Source organism: Trichomycterus rosablanca, chromosome 8, assembly GCF_030014385.1.
Source record: "Trichomycterus rosablanca isolate fTriRos1 chromosome 8, fTriRos1.hap1, whole genome shotgun sequence".
NCBI lineage: Eukaryota > Metazoa > Chordata > Actinopteri > Siluriformes > Trichomycteridae > Trichomycterus > Trichomycterus rosablanca.
Window position 1 is genome coordinate 35882702 of NC_085995.1, and position 23125 is coordinate 35905826.

Here is a 23125-nt window from a genome sequence, read left to right on the forward strand (position 1 = left end):
GCAATGCTGGCAGCACTCATGTGTCTATTTTTTAAAGCCAACCTCTGGATATGACGCCGAACACGTGGACTCAACTTCTTTGGTCGACCCTGGCGAAGCCTGTTCCGAGAGGAACCTGTCCTGGAAAACCGCTGTATGACCTTGGCCACCATGCTGTAGCTCAGTTTCAGGGTGTTAGCGATCTTCTTATAGCCCAGGCCATCTTTGTGGAGAGCAACAATTCTATTTCTCACATCCTCAGAGAGTTCTTTGCCATGAGGTGCCATGTTGAATATCCAGTGGCCAGTATGAGAGAATTGTACCCAAAACACCAAATTTAACAGCCCTGCTCCCCATTTACACCTTGGACCTTGACACATGACACCAGGGAGGGACAACGACACATTTGGGCACAATTTGGACATGTTCACTGTGGGGTGTACTCACTTATGTTGCCAGCCATTTAGACATTAATGGCTGTGTGTTGAGTTATTTTCAGAAGACAGTAAATCTACACTGCTATACAAGCTGTACACTGACTACTCTAAGTTATATCCAAGTTTCATGTCTATAGTGTTGTCCCATGAAAAGATATAATGAAATATTTGCAGAAATGTGAGGGGTGTACTCACTTTTGTGATACACTGTATCTATCTATCTATCTATCTATCTATCTATCTATCTATCTATCTATCTATCTATCTATCTATCTATCTATCTATCTATCTATCTATCTATCTATCTATCTATCTATCTATCCATCTCTATCTATCTATCTATCTATCTATCTATCTATCTATCTATCTATCTATCTATCTATCTATCTATCTATCTATCTATCTATCTATCTATCTATCTATCTATCTATCTATCTATCTATCAGATGGTGCCATCTATCTATCTATCTATCTATCTATCTATCTATCTATCTATCTATCTATCTATCTATCTATCTATCTATCTATCTATCTATCTATCTATCTATCTATCTATCTATCTATCTATCTATCTATCTATCAGATGGTGCCATCTATCTATCTATCTATCTATCTATCTATCTATCTATCTATCTATCTATCTATCTATCTATCTATCTATCCATCCATCCATCCATCCATCCATCCATCCATCCATCCATCCATCCATCCATCCATCCATCCATCCATCCATCCATCCATCCATCCATCATTTTTTTGCATTGAAATTGATAAAAATTTTATTACAGTATTTAAAAAAACATTATTATCCCTTACTCATTTAATGTTTTTTTTTTTCACATGATAACTGATAATACATTACTGGCAGTTTTATTTTATTTTTTAATCCACCTACCTTTGTCAAAATACAATAAAGAGGCTTTGTTTTGTATTAATAGCTAATTTAGCTAATAGCTATTTTTTATTTAAAAATGGATTCTTTTGGAAAAAGAATACTAAGTACAGAGCAAAACATTGCTGTAGTAACAACAACAAAAAGAAGAAAAACGAGGAGAAGGAAAATTTGATACAGGACAAGAAAATCCACCCTTCCTAATGTGTCAAGCCCCTAAATTGTTAAACAAAACAAGAAGTTGTTAGTGTGATGAAAAACAACCAAAAGTGGTGAAAATAACAGCAAAACTGAATTCACAGAAAAAAGGTGTTTTTTTTTTACAAAACCATGTGTTGCAATTATTGTCAACTGTACATTCTATAACCTCCAATTGCCAGAATAACAGCACTGAGTATTCTCATTTAATGCTGAAATAGTTTGAAGAATCCAAAGCAAATACTAAGATTGAACAGCATTCTTTAAATAATATTTTTTTCTCAGATCCTTAAACTTTATATATAATTTCTTGTAGATTCTTCTGCTAAAACAGCTTTTGAAGTTTTTTTCTTTTTCTTTTTTTTTTTTTACAAAAAGTGCCGATACAGATGTAGTACATAGAAAGTAGGTCTGAAAAGCAATGGGATATTTCTTTAGTACATGAAACTAAAACCTTAAATCTAAAAGTGTCTGGCGAATAATCATCTTATTGCCATTAAAAGCATTAATACAAATTTGCTTTAGTCGAACAGACGTTAAATATCTTTGTAAATATCTTCTTAATCCTTATCAAGTATGCAAATGTTCACAAACAACTCAATAAGCAGTCTGAGATTATGAGGTCTAGACTTAGTCATCTCAGTATTACAACTGGGTCATGTTGTAGTGCTTGTGAGCCTATATAGTATGAGCTCAAAATAAATACTGAATGGATTGTAACTGTATAAGTAAGTTGCCTTTAAATGATTTAATCGTGTCATGCTTATCAGGTTGCCTTTAATAATTATTTGTAAAGAAGCATTAACATAATATTATAGGACCATAAAAGTTTATTTTATGCAGTAAAAATAAAGTACAGAGCAAAACATTGCTGTAGTAACAACAACAAAAAGAAGAAAAACGAGGAGAAGGAAAATTTGATACAGGACAAGAAAATCCACCCTTCCTAATGTGTCAAGCCCCTAAATTGTTAAACAAAACAAGAAGTTGTTAGTGTGATGAAAAACAACCAAAAGTGGTGAAAATAACAGCAAAACTGAATTCACAGAAAAAAGGTGTTTTTTTTTTACAAAACCATGTGTTGCAATTATTGTCAACTGTACATTCTATAACCTCCAATTGCCAGAATAACAGCACTGAGTATTCTCATTTAATGCTGAAATAGTTTGAAGAATCCAAAGCAAATACTAAGATTGAACAGCATTCTTTAAATAATATTTTTTTCTCAGATCCTTAAACTTTATATATAATTTCTTGTAGATTCTTCTGCTAAAACAGCTTTTGAAGTTTTTTTCTTTTTCTTTTTTTTTTTTTACAAAAAGTGCCGATACAGATGTAGTACATAGAAAGTAGGTCTGAAAAGCAATGGGATATTTCTTTAGTACATGAAACTAAAACCTTAAATCTAAAAGTGTCTGGCGAATAATCATCTTATTGCCATTAAAAGCATTAATACAAATTTGCTTTAGTCGAACAGACGTTAAATATCTTTGTAAATATCTTCTTAATCCTTATCAAGTATGCAAATGTTCACAAACAACTCAATAAGCAGTCTGAGATTATGAGGTCTAGACTTAGTCATCTCAGTATTACAACTGGGTCATGTTGTAGTGCTTGTGAGCCTATATAGTATGAGCTCAAAATAAATACTGAATGGATTGTAACTGTATAAGTAAGTTGCCTTTAAATGATTTAATCGTGTCATGCTTATCAGGTTGCCTTTAATAATTATTTGTAAAGAAGCATTAACATAATATTATAGGACCATAAAAGTTTATTTTATGCAGTAAAAATAAAACAAAACAAACAAAAAAATACACGTATCAATTAACTTGTAGAGCAGGTCCCAAGTGCAGATGAACAGGGAGGGTTATGTCAGGAATGGCTTCCAGTGTAAACCTTTAACTTTTTTTGTTTGTTTAACAAATATGAGGATCAGAGTTACAAAAAAATGGGGAAAAAACAATTGGTCCCCATATAAAATGTATTTTTAGCCTTTGTTGAGTAAATGGCATATGACAGTCCATAAAAAGTCAACAAACCATAAAAAACTTTTTAAAACAGGTCAAGCACTGCAGGCGATGTACATCCATGAATAATATCCAAAGACAGGAAAACTGGCAAGAAATTAAGAGACAATTTCTATTTTTTTTAAAGAAAACCTCTTTCAGAGCATACACAAATGTAGATGAATGGTTTTCCTTTCAGCACCATAGTTGGCCAAAGAGTACAGCCAAAACAACACTGAGGTGGCTTCGGGGCAAGTCTTTGAGTGAACAAGTGTCCCAGATCAAAGCCAATCAAACATCTGAGAAGGCAACCTATTGATTGCGGTTTACATACACTTGCCTTCCAAGTTGACATGGCTTGACATGACCAATTTGACATGAGTTGAAGAATAGGATAAACTGCCCAAATCCATGAGTAAGCAACGATTGTAAAGATGTATCTAAGAAGACGTAAAGCAGCAATTGCTGCCAAAAGTCTTCTAAAAAATGATCTATTGTGGATAACAGATTTTAGTTTTTTATTGATTTTAGTCATTTATTGATTGTTAGTTTACTGTAGAAAAAGAAACTTGGTGATCAAGTATAAGTATGAGTAAAACTGCCAACTGTATTAGTTAAAAATCCACAACACAATAAAAGGCAAAGAAACAACAGAATATTTCATGAGTCCATCGATCTGTAGTACATAAAATGTATAAAATCTCAGGGGACGAAAGGAAATTTTATCTGTGGTCTCTTATCTTTTGGCTCCTGTTATACAGTATGTATATGGTGGGTTGAATATAAATGGAAGATAACATAGGGAATGAAATGTGTAAATGTATTTAGGAAATTCATGTCACAAATGCACATGCATACACATAAATATATTACATCTATATATTTTCCTTGTGTTGAGTTTTGAATTAATATTTAAAAACATGATAGTTACCCCGTTCCCTTTAGTGGACGATTTGCCGTGCTAATAGAGAAGGCGGTTCTGGAACATTATATCTACAGGTATGTAAACATCTGTAAACTCTGTATCTGTAAATCTGTATATTAGTATATTGTATCGGTGAAAGATTATAACATTTCACAGAACTGTTTGAGAGTAATAATAATACATTATTTTAGGTTAATTAGTCAACTAATCGATCCCAGTAATGTGGGCTAATGCGCTAAGCTAAAGAGTGACTATAGGTAGTATTTTTAATAGTTTTTTAAAAGTAATTTACAAATTTTGTAGTTGTTTGAAAGTTATGTAAAATGTTTATGTAAATTTTAGTCAACATAAATCTAGTAGAAGTTTGTTTTTGTATTTAATTGTTTTGTTGATTCAAACTCAGTGATTCATACTAAGTGATTCAGATTCATTGATTCAAGTATTGCGATTCAAGCTCTGATTCAGGTGAGCTGCAGTCTTTGTGACCAAAATATTACTTTTGCAAATGTAATCGTATACATTTGAATGTTCTCTGCATTTTATTTATGTTCTAAGATAATGTTTAATTTAGAATGAAAAATTATAAAATGCGAAAGTTATTTTGTAGTCAAATGTTTATGCAATAGAACAATGGAATTTAAATGGTTTAATTTATATTGTTCTTGAAGAAAGAGGAAGAAAAACCATTTAATTAAGACTGTAACTTTACACTAAACTGCGTTTGATTGTCCAGCTTTGACCCCAGTGACACATATTCAAACAGGTGAGCTATTTACTCATTTTTTACTGTACAGCAGCTTCTGTTATAGTTTCAGACATCACAAAAATAAACTTATAAACAAATACTTAATTTGAAGTATGAGTTTTAGTTATACAGTAACAGAAAAGGTTGTAGAAATCATTTTATTTCTCTTATGACTTACATGGAGTTAAGTTACTTAATTACCTCACTTATGTCTTGTGGGGAATCAAATTAAATTTTTGGAGTCGACTCCACATTTAGGAGTCGATTCCCTACTTTCGACGTTGGCAATTAGAAGAACGATTCTTTTAACGGTCCACCTCCAGTTTGTGGAACGCTGTTGTGATTGATGTCATTTGTTTTATTTTTGTGTAAATTGTTTGATTCCTGCTGTTGTGGTGAGTAATTATTCCCTGTCCAGTTAAAAATATACAGTTGAATAAGAGCACACGTATTGAAGGTCGTAAAGTGTAACTTTGAATTTCTGGAATCTTCCAACAGACTAGCTGGTAAATTGCTAACGTTACCGTTTTATAATCATTTAAATCAATTTTGTTGTTTTCGGGGTCAAAGCTGGACGAAGATTGGTATTTTATGTAGCAAAAGCCGTCGAATATAGTACTAAAAGATTTGCTTATTAAACTTTTAAACTTAATAATATTGCAAATATACTGTAGTAGTCGAATATTGTAAAGTAGTCGAAGCTTGCTGACCAACATTCGACTGAGTCGATTCCATACAAATTGTCTCGGAAAAGGTTTGTAAATTAAAGTTGTAGGACTTACCTAGATAATTAACAAGTTGAGTTAAGTCAGTCAGCTATGATATCGTCAAATTTTAGATTGTGATTATTTGATTATAAGAGTTTAGTTTCAATCATTAGGATTTAAAAAGAACCGATTCTATTTATATGGCTGGAGTCGATTCCAAATGCATTAGAATGTGAATCGATTCTTACAAGAGTCAGTTTCGAGAGTCGACCTTACACGTTGTTTCTTGCAAAACATAAAACAAAGGACAGTTAAACAAATAGTAAATATTAACGCTTAATATCTAATTAAATTAGTCAACACCAGGTTATCGGTTACCATTTGAAACATACAACAGCATACCAGCGCTATAACCATGAATGCTGGGGTGGGATCTTTGATACCAAATGACATTGGAATAGTTTTTTATAATAAAGGTTTAATTTCAATTATTCAATAATGAATTGTTATTTATTCATTATTTCATCTGTTATACGTTGGTAATGACCCGAGCATCAAATGAAATCCATGTGAAATTGTATGCTTTTGTCTAAGCAGTGTTTGATGCATGGGTCCGAAATCTGGTTCTTCGATTCTGTTGGAACAGAGACAGTTGATCCTAACAAATCTATTTCATGCAGTAAAGTTCCCACACTAAAGACGTGTGGTGGGGTCTGAATAAAGTAACTAACACATCGTCTTTGGTTTGAGGTCAGATTCACTAGATTCAGTTGTTAGAGGTGAACTGTCAGCCTCGTTAGCGCAGTAGGTAGCGCGTCAGTCTCATAATCTGAAGGTCGTGAGTTCGATCCTCACACGGGGCAGAATTTATTTTTGTTCATATTTACAGGGCACGTTGCATTTTAAGAGTATTTACCAGCAAATTACAGAGTCTGTCCTGTGACAAATCGTTTCAAAAGTCATGTCGGATACGTGAAATAACATTAACACAGTATAGAGACACCAGGGGGAGCCATTTCAGTTGTTTAGATGGATAAGCATTTTTGAGCATGCTTCTGTTTTAATATTGTTCTTAAACTATAACCACATAAAAGCCTGGATTCAGGTGTCTAAACTTGTCTTCTGAGGCCTCGTTAGCGCAGTAAGCAGCGTCTTTTAACACTTAGTTTAGTTACTTGACTTGTTAATAGAACAGTTAGAGAGCATTTTTACAGTCAGAAGGGTGTGAGTTTGATTCTCATCCAGTTCTTGATGCTTAGATTTAGATTCTGCTTTTCAATATTGTGCCTAAACTTAAGCCAAAGAAACGGCCAGATTCAATCTAGTCATGTTGCTGTCAGCCTCGTTAGCGCAGTAGGTAGCGCGTCAGTCTCATAATCTGAAGGTCGTGAGTTCGATCCTCACACGGGGCAAGGCCTTTCAGAAACCAGTTTAGTTACTGTGCCTAATCTAAGCCCAGTTAACAGACTGGTTTCATGTCATTTAGTGACTTTCATCAGCACTGTAAATTGAACAATTAGAGAGCATTTTTACAGTCAGAAGGGTGTGAGTTTGATTCTCATCCAGTTCTTGATTCTTACATTTAGATTCTGCTTTTCAATATTGTGCCTAAACTTCAGCCAATGAAACGGTCAGATTCAGATGTCTCCACATGTTTCTGTCAGCCTCGTGGGGGCAAGTCCTTTGATGGACCAGTTTAGTTACTGGGCCCAGAGCGGTTGAGAGAACATAGTGGCGACACTCCCATAGGGAACAGTTGTAAAGGGGGCGGGACATTTTTGTGCGCAGCTTCCGGGTCGTGGGCGAGTGAAAAGTTCCAAACATCCAATTTCAACCCATAGAGCCACATTCTTTTCCACTACTTAGCAAGCATTTTCAGCTGTATGTTGCTTTAAAAAAAAAAAGTAATACATTTGATGTCATTAATATACTTCATCCTGTTATTGTTTATCATTTGCTCAGCACTAAATGTTATATGTTTATCTTAATTAATAGGTATGTCAGTTAAGTTAAATTAATGACACGAGTATTTTCATCTAAAATGAGTTGATTAATCAAGAGTCTTGTTACAGAAATTAGAGATGGGACGATCGATCGGCTACGAATCGGTATCGGCCGATTTTTAATCAAAATATGCTATCGGCGATCTGCGATATTTCCTAAAAGTAGCCGATCCGATCGTGTGATATATAAAGACCATGTTAAGTTAACAGCTCAGTGGATTGATCCAGACTTTGAGCTACGAAGCACCAACCATCACATCACCATTCATCAACCATCGTACAGAAACCATCGTGAAAGCTCTTACGATGTAATTTTGCTGATTGAAATATTTACTTTAAAAAGATAATTCAACCCGGTCACATCTGAGTCGATTCTATCAGCACGTTATATAAACTCCTGGTTCACTTTGGTAAATCGTAAGCGGTTCTTACTTGTGATGTAGATGAGAACAGAAGACGTTACAGAGCCAATCAGAGGCAAAAGTTTATTCATTACCAAATTCGTTAGTTCAGGATCATCTGCTGAACTTTTAGAAAACTTTTAGCTCCTTAGACGGAACGAGTCTGACTCGGTTACAGATCTGTGGTAATAGCAGTTTAATGAAGCTTTTTAATTAGGCTTTTTAATGTAAGAGAGTCACACAAAATGTTCTGTAGTAGCTGGTGTTCATTTAAAACCACGACATTTAATTAATAACAGTAAACACGGAGAGATAACTGAGAAGAGAAACTTACGCTTCACATAAAAACGAATCAACTCATGAATCAATGAATCACTTATAGCGATACTGTGAACAAAGCGTCTCTTCTAAAGGCACAAACACACACACGCGCGCGCTGCTCCGGTTTATCTTTACTGTGAGGCTCTTTTTAAGTTTATTTACTGCTAATCCCCCCCCCCCCCCCCGATCGGAATTGGCTATCGGCCGATGTCCCTGAAAGGAGATCGGAATCGGTGCAAAAAACCCCGATCGGTCCATCTCTAACAGAAATGATAATAAAACATTAGAGCCATAATAAATCATGCTACTTTTACTTTCATATTTAAGTACATTTGAAGGTAAATACTTTAGTATTTTTACTCAAATGGAGGTAAAGAGTATTTTTACTTTTACTACTACTTTTACTGGACTCAACTACATGGTTTGTGTACCTTGTCCACCACTTAAATTAGACAAAATGAACTTGTGCATATTCATAATGAATTCATTAATGTATTACATGTAGGAATCAATTATTAATCACTCATGAAATAAGACATGAATTAATGCTATTACATGTACCTGCACTATAATGTTAAAGGTATGGTAGTGTGTTTATGAATCTGTTCATTCAGTGCAGGCAAACCTTATGAATCCAGCCACGTGGCTTAGTGTTTAGCCAAAATGATCATTGTTACAGTCTCATAATCTGAAGGTCGTGAGTTCGATCCTCACATGGGGCAAGGCCTTTGAGGGACCAGTTTAGTTTCTGTGCCTAATCTAAGCCCAGTTAGCAGACTGGTTTCATGTCATTTAATTACTTTCATCAGCCTTGTAAATAGAACAATTAGAGAGCATTTTTACAGTCGGAAGGGTGTTAGTTTGATTCCCATCCAGTTCCTGATTCTTACATTTAGATTCTGCTTTTCAATATTGTGCCTAAACTACAACTACAAAAACTGCCAGATTCAGTCTAGACATGTTGCTGTCAGCCTCGTTAGCGCAGTAGGTAGCGCGTCAGTCTCATAATCTGAAGGTCGTGAGTTCGATCCTCACATGGGGCAAGGCCTTTGAGGGACCAGTTTAGTTACTGGGCCTAATCTAAGCCCAGTTAGCAAACTGGTTTCATGTCATTTAGTGACTTTCATCAGCTTTGTAAATAGCAGAGTTCGTACGGGTGCTTGAAATCCTTGAAAATGCTTGAATTTAATGTCATATTTTCCTGGTTTGAAAAGTGCTGGAATTTTGGATAAAGTGCTTGAAAGTGCTTGAAATCGTAACAGTAGTTCTTTCACCACAAATAGCTATCTGACCGAATAGTTCGCTTATTAGTTGGAGAAATAAAAAAGTTGCAGAGCCTAAAATGAAAACTGCTGCGCCTGTGTGTGATGCGAATTCCGGCTCTTTTTGGTGAGCCATTTGGCTCGGCTCACCAAGAAGAGTCGACTCTTTTTCTTTCTGCTCAAAACGGCTCTTTAATTTTACCACTTCTGCCTGTGGAGTGCCTGCCTGTGCCGCGGAGACGATCACCCTAACATTGTGCCTTGTTTTAAGTTATGAAAAGGAAAGAAAGTAACTTCTCTTGGACGGGAGTCGGCTCCCATTGTTCACGTGAAAATAGTTGGCTCAAAGAGCTCGTTCGTGACCGACAGCTAGCGTGTGAGTGCGATCTGCCAGTCTGTATTCATGTGTGACCCGCTTCGTTACAGTACTTAGGTAGTTTTTTGGAGTATCTGTACTTTACTGGAGTATAGAAATTTTCGGCAACTTTTACTTTCACTTCACTACATTTGCTATAGAAAATGTGTACAGTACTTTTACTATGATTTGGGTCGGCAAATGTCCCGTAAAATACGGACTCGTTCCTTATTTGGAAAGTTAATGTGGTGTTCCGTACTGAACTGATATGGGACACACTTTATTCCGTATTTTTATCAGTGGGAGAGAAATGCTGCAGATTAGAGACTTCCACACTCGAAGAAGCTGAACTACAGCAAAAATTACCCTAAGAATAAATCTAGTTTGTTTAACTACAATTACTGTGGAAGAAAATATCAAATGGACAGTGTACATGTGATATGAAATTCTAACAAAATATAATACAAAAAAGTAACATGCAAGCAAAAGATGCCACACAGTAAAGTTTATTCCAAACAGTGCCCACTGTAATACATAAACTAAACAAGAATAATTTATGATTTAATAATTTAAGTATTTATGACAAAGTGTGAGAAATGTTCAGCATTTTTTATAGTAAGTAAAATTGCAGGAGTTCTTAAAGGAGTACATGCCAGTGTGAAGATGGATTATGTAAAAATGTTGTTTGCACTATTGAGAAAAAATGTTACATGATGTTCTTCATGCATGTTGTTTTACCTAAAACATGGTTCTGATTTATTATTATAAAGAATGAAAATAATAAATGTTAAACAGCCTAAATTAAACATTTTGATAAGACCCGTAATATATTTATAAGTGCAACCCTGTCCGCCAATCCGCCAGCCCAGGGTATTCCTTATTTCCAGTTCTGAAAGTTGGCAACCCTAACTCTGATACATTTGACGCATGCAAATTCGTTACTTGTTACTACAAAATATTTTTTTTAGCTAATTGTTGAGTGACAAACTGCACGCAGCTTTGACGAATCTGTGCTTGTAAATTAGATCAGTGGTTAAAAATGTTTTAAAATGTATTTATTTGCTTTTCCTATTTTCCAACTTTTCATGGATGATTTTCAGCTGCTGCATCAAGTTGACATATAAGTTAGAAATGGTGTTTTCTTTAAGTAAGAATACTGATATAGATCATTAAAGTGCTTAAACTGCCACACGTTTTGTTGAACTCTCTTGAGTTTTGCTTCAAATTAATCCCGCCAAATTTCAGTAGTTTTAGGTTATTGGGATATATACAATATCTATGACTTGAATGTACTACCCAACTCAAAATGGGACAGTATAGAAAATGCAAATAAAATAGATGCAGTATTTCTTAGATTTACATCAACTCTAATTTCATCTTATATGAACCCAAAATATTTCATGTTTTGTCTGGTCAACTTCAATTCTTAACAGACACATGAATGCATTTTAAGCTACAACACATTCTAAAAAAAGTTAGAACTGGGCTAGTAGTAAAGTAAAAAAAAATAGGTAATGTTAACAGCTGATTATAATCATGAATTGGCACAAATCATGTTCAGATGGAAGGAAGAAAATAGGTTAAGCTGGTTTACAGGCTTAAAATCTTCATATTTTTCAAAATTACAGCTTCTGTTTATACTAACAGCGTTTACTTTTACTTCTACTTTTAATACTTCAGTACATTTAATGTCAGAAAATTACTTTTGATACTTAAGTACATTAAACATCAGATACTTTTAGACTTGGAACCTGAATTCAATGATTTGGATGGGTGTGTGAATACCTTTGGCAATTTAGTGTATGTATTTGTATAAATATGTAGTTTACTACAGCTGTAAGGTGCTGGAAAAGTTGGAAAATGGACCTTGAAAGTGCTTGAAAAGTGCTTGAATTTGACCGTGGAAAAAGTGTATGAACCCTGAAATAGAACAGGTAGTGAACATACACTTACAGTCAGAAGGGTGTGAGTTTGATTCTCATCCAGTTCTTGATGCTGACATTTCGATTCTGCTTTTCAATATTGTGCCTAAACTTCAGCCAATGAAACGGTCAGATTCCGATGTCTCCACACGTTGCTGTCAGCCTCGTTAGCGCAGTAGGTAGTGCGTCAGTCTCATAATCTGAAGGTCGTGAGTTCGATCCTCACATGGGGCAAGGCCTTTGAGGGACCAGTTTAGTTTCTGTGCCTAATCTAAGCCCAGTTAGCAAACTGGTTTCATGTTATTTAGTGACTTTCATCAGTCTTGTGAAAAGAACAGTTAGAGAGCATTCTTACAATCAGAAGGGTGTGAGTTCGATTCTCATCCAGTTATTGATGCTTACATTTAGATTCTGCTTTTCAATATTGTGCCTAAACTTCAGCCAATGAAACGGTCAGATTCAGTCTAGCCATGTTGCTGTCAGCCTCGTTAGCGCAGTAGGTAGCGCGTCAGTCTCATAATCTGAAGGTCGTGAGTTCGATCCTCACATGGGGCAAGACCTTTGAGGGACCAGTTTAGTTTCTGTGCCTAATCTAAGCCCAGTTAGCAAACTGGTTTTATGTCATTTAGTGACTTTCATCAGCCTTGTAAATAGAACAATTAGAGAGCATTTTTACAGTCGGAAGGGTGTTAGTTTGATTCCCATCCAGTTCCTGATTCTTACATTTAGATTCTGCTTTTCAATATTGTACCTAAACTACAACTACAAAAACTGCCAGATTCAGTCTAGACATGTTGCTGTCAGCCTCGTTAGCGCAGTAGGTAGCGCGTCAGTCTCATAATCTGAAGGTCGTGAGTTCGATCCTCACATGGGGCAAGGCCTTTGAGGGACCAGTTTAGTTACTGGGCCTAATCTAGGCCCAGTTAGCAAACTGGTTTCATGTCATTTAGTGACTTTCATCAGCTTTGTAAATAGCAGAGTTCGTACGGGTGCTTGAAATCCTTGAAAATGCTTGAATTTTAATGTCATATTTTCCTGGTTTGAAAAGTGCTGGAATTTTGGATAAAGTGCTTGAAATCGTAACAGTAGTTCTTTCACCACAAATAGCTATCTGACCGAATAGTTCGCTTATTAGTTGGAGAAATAAAAAAGTTGCAGAGCCTAAAATGAAAACTGCTGCGCCTGTGTGTGATGCGAATTCCGGCTCTTTTTGGTGAGCCATTTGGCTCGGCTCACCAAGAAGAGTCGACTCTTTTTCTTTCTGCTCAAAACGGCTCTTTAATTTTACCACTTCTGCCTGTGGAGTGCCTGCCTGTGCCGCGGAGACGATCACCCTAACATTGTGCCTTGTTTTAAGTTATGAAAAGGAAAGAAAGTAACTTCTCTTGGACGGGAGTCGGCTCCCATTGTTCACGTGAAAATAGTTGGCTCAAAGAGCTCGTTCGTGACCGACAGCTAGCGTGTGAGTGCGATCTGCCAGTCTGTATTCATGTGTGACCCGCTTCGTTACAGTACTTAGGTAGTTTTTTGGAGTATCTGTACTTTACTGGAGTATAGAAATTTTCGGCAACTTTTACTTTCACTTCACTACATTTGCTATAGAAAATGTGTACAGTACTTTTACTATGATTTGGGTCGGCAAATGTCCCGTAAAATACGGACTCGTTCCTTATTTGGAAAGTTAATGTGGTGTTCCGTACTGAACTGATATGGGACACACTTTATTCCGTATTTTTATCAGTGGGAGAGAAATGCTGCAGATTAGAGACTTCCACACTCGAAGAAGCTGAACTACAGCAAAAATTACCCTAAGAATAAATCTAGTTTGTTTAACTACAATTACTGTGGAAGAAAATATCAAATGGACAGTGTACATGTGATATGAAATTCTAACAAAATATAATACAAAAAAGTAACATGCAAGCAAAAGATGCCACACAGTAAAGTTTATTCCAAACAGTGCCCACTGTAATACATAAACTAAACAAGAATAATTTATGATTTAATAATTTAAGTATTTATGACAAAGTGTGAGAAATGTTCAGCATTTTTTATAGTAAGTAAAATTGCAGGAGTTCTTAAAGGAGTACATGCCAGTGTGAAGATGGATTATGTAAAAATGTTGTTTGCACTATTGAGAAAAAATGTTACATGATGTTCTTCATGCATGTTGTTTTACCTAAAACATGGTTCTGATTTATTATTATAAAGAATGAAAATAATAAATGTTAAACAGCCTAAATTAAACATTTTGATAAGACCCGTAATATATTTATAGGTGCAACTAGTGATGGGTTGATGAAGCCTCGTGAAGCCTTGACGCTTTCCATCAAATTGGTTCGAGAAAAGGTTCATTTCTCGAGGCTTCATTTGCACACAAACCCCCCTGCTGGTCAAAACTATTATTGTCATTTCAACTGATGTGATGACCCCTGCCTCCCATGCAAGTGTTAACATGGGAATAATCACTGCCAAGAATAGAAATAAAAACATCTTAATATGATTTTGTGTGGTTAATTCATCCATCCATCCATCCATTAATTCATGATTTCATATATGATTTTTGTTAAGTGGGAAAAAGTAATATAGGTCTATTCATGTTTACATTTTAGTTGTGTTTAGTTAGGATTGTGTTTGTGAATACTGGTGAGATGGACTTTATTCATTTTTATTTAGAAACAGTATTTTTTCCACTGTGCTTGGACTCAGGCGGTTTCTTTTTTTTGATAGGACCTCTCCAGCTTTTGAAAAAACCCTTTCACATAAATCGCGCCAGTACTCGAACCACTTCCTGAACCGGCGAGGCGTCACACGTCATCCGTGACGTCACTTGTTCTTAAAGAAGCAAGCCTCGATACGCGCTTCACGAAAGACTTCCTAGATTTCTCGACACACGCTCCGAAGCCTCGGCACAGTACGACCCATCACTAGGTGCAACCCTGTCCGCCAATCCGCCAGCCCAGGGTATTCCTTATTTCCAGTTCTGAAAGTTGGCAACCCTAACTCTGATTCATTTGACGCATGCAAATTCGTTACTTGTTACTACAAAATATTTTTTTTAGCTAATTGTTGAGTGACAAACTGCACGCAGCTTTGACGAATCTGTGCTTGTAAATTAGATCAGTGGTTAAAAATGTTTTAAAATGTATTTATTTGCTTTTCCTATTTTCCAACTTTTCATGGATGATTTTCAGCTGCTGCATCAAGTTGACATATAAGTTAGAAATGGTGTTTTCTTTAAGTAAGAATACTGATATAGATCATTAAAGTGCTTAAACTGCCACACGTTTTGTTGAACTCTCTTGAGTTTTGCTTCAAATTAATCCCGCCAAATTTCAGTAGTTTTAGGTTATTGGGATATATACAATATCTATGACTTGAATGTACTACCCAACTCAAAATGGGACAGTATAGAAAATGCAAATAAAATAGATGCAGTATTTCTTAGATTTACATCAACTCTAATTTCATCTTATATGAACCCAAAATATTTCATGTTTTGTCTGGTCAACTTCAATTCTTAACAGACACATGAATGCATTTTAAGCTACAACACATTCTAAAAAAAGTTAGAACTGGGCTAGTAGTAAAGTAAAAAAAAAAAATAGGTAATGTTAACAGCTGATTATAATCATGAATTGGCACAAATCATGTTCAGATGGAAGGAAGAAAATAGGTTAAGCTGGTTTACAGGCTTAAAATCTTCATATTTTTCAAAATTACAGCTTCTGTTTATACTAACAGCGTTTACTTTTACTTCTACTTTTAATACTTCAGTACATTTAATATCAGAAAATTACTTTTGATACTTAAGTACATTAAACATCAGATACTTTTAGACTTGGAACCTGAATTCAATGATTTGGATGGGTGTGTGAATACCTTTGGCAATTTAGTGTATGTATTTGTATAAATATGTAGTTTACTACAGCTGTAAGGTGCTGGAAAAGTTGGAAAATGGACCTTGAAAGTGCTTGAAAAGTGCTTGAATTTGACCGTGGAAAAAGTGTATGAACCCTGAAATAGAACAGGTAGTGAACATACACTTACAGTCAGAAGGGTGTGAGTTTGATTCTCATCCAGTTCTTGATGCTTACATTTCGATTCTGCTTTTCAATATTGTGCCTAAACTTCAGCCAATGAAACGGTCGGATTCAGATGTCTCCACATGTTTTTGTCTGCTCTTGTTGCTGTCAGCCTCGTTAGTGCAGTAGGTAGTGCGTCAGTCTCATAATCTGAAGGTCGTGAGTTCGATCCTCACATGGGGCAAGGCCTTTGAGGGACCAGTTTAGTTACTGTGCCTAATCTAAGCCCAGTTAGCAGACTGGTTTCATGTCATTTAGTGACTTTCATCAGCTTTGTAAATTGAACAGGTAGTGAACATACACTTACAGTCAGAAGGGTGTGAGTTTGATTCTCATCCAGTTCTTGATGCTTACATTTCGATTCTGCTTTTCAATATTGTGCCTAAACTTCAGCCAATGAAACGGTCAGATTCAGTCTAGTCATGTTGCTGTCAGCCTCGTTAGCGCAGTAGGTAGCGCGTCAGTCTCATAATCTGAAGGTCGTGAGTTTGATCCTCACACGAGGCAAGACCTTTGAGGGACCAGTTTAGTTACTGTGCCTAATCTAAGCCCAGTTAGCAGACTGGTTTCATGTCATTTAGTGACTTTCATCAGCTTTGTAAATTGAACAGGTAGTGAACATACACTTACAGTCAGAAGGGTGTGAGTTTGATTCTCATCCAGTTCTTGATGCTTACATTTCGATTCTGCTTTTCAATATTGTGCCTAAACTTCAGCCAATGAAACGGTCAGATTCTGATGTCTCCACATGTTTCTGTCAGCCTCGTTAGCGCAGTAGGTAGCGCGTCAGTCTCATAATCTGAAGGTCGTGAGTTTGATCCTCACATGAGGCAAGACCTTTGAGGGACCAGTTTAGTTACTGTGCCTAATCTAAGCCCAGTTAGCAGACTGGTTTCATGTCATTTAGTGACTTTCATCAGCACTTTGAATTGAGCCATTAGAGAGCATTTTTACAGTCAGAAGGGTGTGAGTTTGATTCTCATTCAGTTCTTGATGCTTACATTTAGAGTCTGCATTTCAGTATTGTGTCTGCTCATTTGGCTGTCAGCCTCGTTAGCGCAGTAGGTAGCGCGTCAGTCTCATAATCTGAAGGTCGTGAGTTCGATCCTCACACGGGGCAAGGGCTTTGAGGGACCCGTTTAGTTACTGTGTCTAACCTAAGGCCAATTAACAAACTGGTTTCATGTTATTTAGTGACTTTCATCAGTCTTGTAAATAGAACAGTTAGAGAGCATTCTTACAGTCAGAAGGGTGTGAGTTTGATTCTCATCCAGTTCTTGATTCTTACATTTAGATTCCGATTTTCAATATTGTGCCTAAACTTCAGCCAATGAAACGGTCGGATTCAGATTTCTCCACATGTTGCTGTCAGCCTCGTTAGCGCAGTAGGTAGCGCGTCAGTCTCATAATCTAAAGGTCTTGAGTTCAGTCCTCACAAGGGTCAAGATTGTTGAGTGACCAGTTTCATGTCATTTAGTGACTTTCATCAGCACTGTAAATAGAACAGGTGGTGAACATACACTTACAGTCAGAAGGGTGTGAGATTCAAAGGGTCGATTTTTTGCCTTGTTTTGATTTGCTCATGCGCAAAAGAAAGCGTGCAGCACAGTGCTTTTATTTCTTTCTGGATCTGTGTCTGTCTATCTATCTATCTATCTATCTATCTATCTATCTATCTATCTATCTATCTATCTATCTATCTAGCTATCTAGCTATCTAGCTTTTGTGCTCTGTTTGTTCTTAAATGGTAACCTGTGTATCCTAGGCATACTCAATATAACTAATATGGTCAGTATCGTGTTAAAAGTAATATTGAATATATATATATATATATAACAGTTCATTATGCTCAGATTTAGATTCTACATTTAGATATTGTGGCTAAACTTTACAAAAACTACTGGAGAGCGTTTGACTTACCAATGAATTAAACATAATCTGCAGGTTGTGTGCTTGAGCGTTTGACCCACCCATTAAGGGCCCAACAGTTACAAACTTTTAGATGTTCTAACTATGCCTGTATCTTACTCAGGTATCCGAACCCCTTAGCTATCGTTTTCTAAACCTAGACATAGGTAGCGAAATAAATATTTGTGTTAACGCATTTTACTATGGAACAATGCACATTCTATTACATGTGATTTTTTTATATGTTTGGTTCTTCAGGCTATGGTTGTTTATTCTGGACTTTATTTCGGTGGAAGGGGTCAATGTCCTATTCACAAACTCAATTTGACTTGAACATACAAAAAGCAAAAGTGTTGTAAATCAGCTCCTAGAAGTTGTGACCACTACCCCTGTACCCAGCTCTTCATGAAATTGTTCACTGAAAGTAATTCAGATATCATGCTGTAGGCAGGGAATTATCCCATTTTATGGATGGTGTCCTTTTAATTTTTCCTTTCATGGCTTATAAAATTGTTTAATATCTGCTGAAGTGAATCAGTGGAGAAGCAAATAAAGACATCACCCCCCCAGGTCATTTGTGATAGTAGCAAATTTGAACAGGATCATTTAATTCCTTCACATGATTGATAACGGTACCAGCTAAATGGACAAAAGCCTCACTTCTATTAAAGCATCAGGCAAAGTGAAGACCTCCCACTTTGGTAGTCAGACACGGTGAAGATACAGGGGACCAAGCACAGGTCAAATTAAATAACTTATATCATTCTAGCCCAGTGACAGTGCAATCTGTCCATTCAGTTTTATAGCTCTGACCCCTATTATGGTCCTGGCCTGGCATTATTTTTACCTTGATGGGTTAGAGAGTTTCAAGTTCATCCAGGTTGGTGCCAAGGCTGTGCTGTACTGGCCGGTTTGTATTACAATGATTATAATGAAAATTGCTTTGCTCAGTATTAATTAAAATGAGATAAAAGAAAATAGCTTCATTACAGTGTTATAAAACCTATTAGACTTAAATTAGTAAATACGTGTGGAGGAAAAATACAACTCGGTGCCTTTTGTGTCCCCAGTACTGATCATTGTATTTATTAAGGACATTTTAAAATCTTACTGAAATAATTAACACTTTCAAATACTAAACACAATGTTTTCTAGCCCCCCAAAATAAAATGACTGTATACATACTGTTTTTATCTTTTAGATACCAGAGGTTTTCCCATGTCCCCAGTGCTGTACATTCTGATTTAGTGATGGATACAGTGGGGTCAAAAAGTATTTAGTCAGCCACTGATTGTGCAGGTTCTCCTACTTAGAAAGATGAGAGAGGTCTGTAATTTTCATCATAGGTACACTTCAACTATGAGAGACAAAATGAGAAGAAAAAAAACAGGGAATCACATTGTAGAATTTTTAAAGAATTTATTTGTAAATTATGGTGGAAAATAAGTATTTGGTCAATAACAAAAGTTCAACTCAATACTTTGTAACATAACCTTTGTAGGCAATGACAGAGGTGAAACGTTTCCTGTAAGTCTTCGCCAGGTTTGCACACACTGTAGCTGGTATTTTGGCCCATTCCTCCATGCAGATCTCCTCTAGTGCAGTGATGTTTTGGGGCTGTCGCTGGGCAACACGGACTCCACAAATTTTCTATGGGGTTGAGGTCTGGAGACTGGCTAGGCCACTCCAGGACCTTGAAATGCTTTTTACGGAGCCACTTCTTCGTTGCCCGAGCGGTGTGTTTGGGATCATTGTCATGCTGGAAGACCCAGCCACGTTCCATCTTCAATGCTCTCACTGATGGAAGGAGGTTTTGGCTTAAAATCTCACGATGCATGGCCCCGTTCATTCTTCCCTTAACACGGATCAGTCATCCTGTCCCCTTTGCAGAAAAACAGCCCCAAAGTATGATGTTTCCACCCCCATGCTTCACAGTAGGTATGGTGTTCTTGGGTTCTTCTTCTTCCTCCAAACACGACGAGTTGAGTTTTTACCAAAAAGTTCCATTTTGGTTTCATCTGACCACATGATATTCTCCCAATCCTCTTCTGGATCATCCATAAGCTCTCTGGCAAAATTCAGACGGGCCTGGACATGTACTGGCTTAAGCAGGGGGACACGCCTGGCACTGCAGGATTTTAGTTCCTCTCGGCGTAGTGTGTTACTGATGGTAGCCTTTGTACTTTGGTCCCAGCTCTCTGCAGGTCATTCATCAGGTCCCTCCGTGTAGTTCTGGGATTTTTGCTCATCGTTCTCATGATCATTTTGACCCCACGGGATGAGATCTTGACCCCAAGGAAGATTATCAATGGTCTTGTATGTCTTCCATTTTCTTACAATTGCTCCCACAGTTGATTTATTCACACCAACCTGCTTGCCTATTGTAGATTCACTCTTCCCAGCCTGGTGCAGGTCTACAATTTTCTTCCTGGTGTCCTTCGACAGCTCTTTGGTCTTGGCCATGGTTGAGTTTGGAGTCTGACTGTTTGAGGCTGTGGACAGGTGTCTTTTATACAGATAACGAGGTCAAACAGGTGCCATTAATACAGGTAACGAGTGGAGGACAGAAGAGCTTCTTAAAGAAGAAGTTACAGGTCTATGAGAGCCAGAAATCTTGCTTGTTTGTTATTGACCAAATACTTATTTTCCACCATAATTTACAAATAAATTCTTTAAAAATCCTACAATGTGATTTCCTGGATTTTTCTTTCACATTTTGTCTCTCATAGTTGAAGTGTACCTATGATGAAAATTACAGACCTCTCTCATCTTTCTAAGTAGGAGAAATTGCACAATCAGTGGCTGACTAAATACTTTTTGGCCCCACTGTATATGAGGTTTAATTATGAAAATATCTCAGTCTTTCAATAATGTTTAAAAGTTTTGTTTAAGTCCCTCTAAACCCTGGATTTTTTTTCTTTATGAGGTTCATGTTATTGCTGATTATGAGGGTTTTTCACACGTCCCTCAAGTTGCCCTCAAGTCGACCCTGTTATTTCTTACTACTGTCTCTTAAAATGAAGAGCTGTTTTACATACTGACATCATTTCCTGGAGCTCACATGATCTTTTTGGAGGGAAAACAACTGTGGATGATGAGCGGCTTATTAAACACCTCATTTTAATGTTGTGTTTTCCACATTTTATCCTAAAAGTCCTATATGGTCAACCATAAAATGTCCACCCTGTTATGGGATTTATGAGAACAAGCAATACGATTTGATCATTTTAAAAATTATCACACTAAAAAGCAGAAAATTCTTTGTCTGAATTCACTTTTATGCTAGCATGGTTTTGCTCACTCGCTAGCTGATGGCTAATTTTACGTAACAGGGTGGACGTCACAGTGTATATGAGGTTCATGTGTAATTTAGTTTGACCAATATTAGTTTGGAAAAGTATAACACGTTCTTTTTATGATAAAACATGAAAAACAAATTAAAACAGTGTTTCATTTTCAAAAAGTTTTAAGGTCCAAAAGGCACCGAATCTCAGGAATGACCCAAAGACAGTTTAAAGATACTTTGTAGATAAAAAATTATACAATCCTAAATCATAAATAATTACAAAAACAAACCAACAAAAACACAGCAGTGGTGTACTTGCAAAATAGACTGCGACGAAACCAGAGTGGGTAATGATTAAAAGAATAAAGATTTTATCTTTGCATAACCGTGGTGTTTTTGTGGTCTTCTAAAGGTAATCTTAAGTTTCTTTCTACCACATGGAGTCCAGTACAGACATCAACACTCTAAGGTCCATGGTGGGTATAAATATTATATAGATTATTATATAGATTATTATAAAGGCAATTTGTTAACAGAGAAATGCTATTTTTTTATTTCTTGATGAAACGTGTATTCTTTTATGTCTTTCTTTTCAGACTAAGGGTATGAACGATAAACTGAACTCAACAGAAGTTGTGCATGAAAGTGACAGTGAAGTAATTTCAGTACAGCTTTTGGAATTTAAGACGAATCTGCTCGAGGCAGTTGAGGAACTTCATATTTGTAGGGTATGAATGAATGTGTCTATGCATGAGATGGGCTTTGTTTAAGGTCATTAGGTCATTTGTTTAATCTTGGTGGACACAAGAAAAAACGTTTTCTTCCCTGCAAGAAGTTTGTAATAGTTTGGTCTTTGCATTTGCTTGTAATAATCTTAATTTCTTAATATCATGTTATTGTTATTAGCATTAGAAGTATTGGCAGATGCGTGATACTGCATGAGGCTTATTTACATTCAGCTTTAATTTCATTTAATGAGATTATAAATCAATCGTTTAATATATGAATAAATCATATGATGAGGGCAGAGGTGGGCAATTACATTTTCCAAAAGGCCATATAAGAAACTGGGACTGTTGTGGAACGCCAGACCAATAGGATGAACTTATTTTGCTCAATATTAATTGTATCTCTTTATAAAAAGCAGTAAATTGTAAAGTTTTAATGAGCTCTAACTGTTAAGAGATTGACGATGTAATAGCGATTTAAAAATAATTCTTGAGTAGCTTTATATCTGACTTCAGTAAATAAGTACTTAGAAGTCCATGTCTTATTAAAAACTCTACTGTCTTTATCAATCGCACTCATTTACATATCCAGCATACACTTTTATCCAAAGCGACTTACAGTACTGTGACACAATCTGAGCAATTGAGGGTTAAGGGCCTTGCTCAAGGACCCAACAGCAGCACGAACCACCTGGCAGTGGTGGGGCTTGAACCAGTGATCTTCTGATTACTAACTGATTACTAATACTTTCTGATTACTAACCGCTAGGCTACAACTGCACTCATAGTTCTGTTTGTCATCACATTGCGATGACGCTGGATACACTTACACACACACATAAATTGAAACCTACGTAAATTCTAGTTAACACTGACCTTATGCGGCAGGTTGGGAACAGCCAAAGGGCCGGATGTGGCCCAGGGGTCGTACAATGCCCAGGTGTGCTCTAGGGCCATTGACG

At 36.3% G+C, this 23125-nt stretch overlaps 1 protein-coding gene and 10 non-coding genes across 18 annotated transcripts in view; all 11 read left to right on the forward strand.

Moving 5' to 3' along the window:
• Positions 1 to 5532: 5532 nt before the first annotated feature.
• LOC134319121 (myosin-3-like) overlaps positions 5533 to 23125 on the forward strand; it is a 53902-nt gene continuing 36309 nt past the window's right edge. For all 8 annotated transcript variants that reach the window (XR_010013467.1, XM_063000125.1, XM_063000127.1 and 5 more), the window contains exons 1-3: positions 5533 to 5580; positions 21848 to 21911; positions 22032 to 22163. Coding sequence is in view for 7 of the 8 variants with exons in the window: in XM_063000125.1 (XP_062856195.1) it covers positions 21873 to 21911; positions 22032 to 22163 (171 nt within the window). In the remaining variant the exon portion in view is untranslated. The remainder of the gene's footprint in view (positions 5581 to 21847; positions 21912 to 22031; positions 22164 to 23125) is intronic.
• trnam-cau (transfer RNA methionine (anticodon CAU)) lies at positions 6683 to 6755 on the forward strand. The gene has a single exon. It is a non-coding gene; the product is annotated as a tRNA-Met (tRNA).
• Positions 7232 to 7304, forward strand: trnam-cau (transfer RNA methionine (anticodon CAU)). Its single transcript has one exon. It is a non-coding gene; the product is annotated as a tRNA-Met (tRNA).
• trnam-cau (transfer RNA methionine (anticodon CAU)) lies at positions 9588 to 9660 on the forward strand. The gene has a single exon. It is a non-coding gene; the product is annotated as a tRNA-Met (tRNA).
• trnam-cau (transfer RNA methionine (anticodon CAU)) lies at positions 12318 to 12390 on the forward strand. The gene has a single exon. It is a non-coding gene; the product is annotated as a tRNA-Met (tRNA).
• Positions 12639 to 12711, forward strand: trnam-cau (transfer RNA methionine (anticodon CAU)). The gene has a single exon. It is a non-coding gene; the product is annotated as a tRNA-Met (tRNA).
• trnam-cau (transfer RNA methionine (anticodon CAU)) lies at positions 12960 to 13032 on the forward strand. Its single transcript has one exon. It is a non-coding gene; the product is annotated as a tRNA-Met (tRNA).
• Positions 16353 to 16425, forward strand: trnam-cau (transfer RNA methionine (anticodon CAU)). Its single transcript has one exon. It is a non-coding gene; the product is annotated as a tRNA-Met (tRNA).
• Positions 16676 to 16748, forward strand: trnam-cau (transfer RNA methionine (anticodon CAU)). The gene has a single exon. It is a non-coding gene; the product is annotated as a tRNA-Met (tRNA).
• trnam-cau (transfer RNA methionine (anticodon CAU)) lies at positions 17002 to 17074 on the forward strand. Its single transcript has one exon. It is a non-coding gene; the product is annotated as a tRNA-Met (tRNA).
• Positions 17289 to 17361, forward strand: trnam-cau (transfer RNA methionine (anticodon CAU)). Its single transcript has one exon. It is a non-coding gene; the product is annotated as a tRNA-Met (tRNA).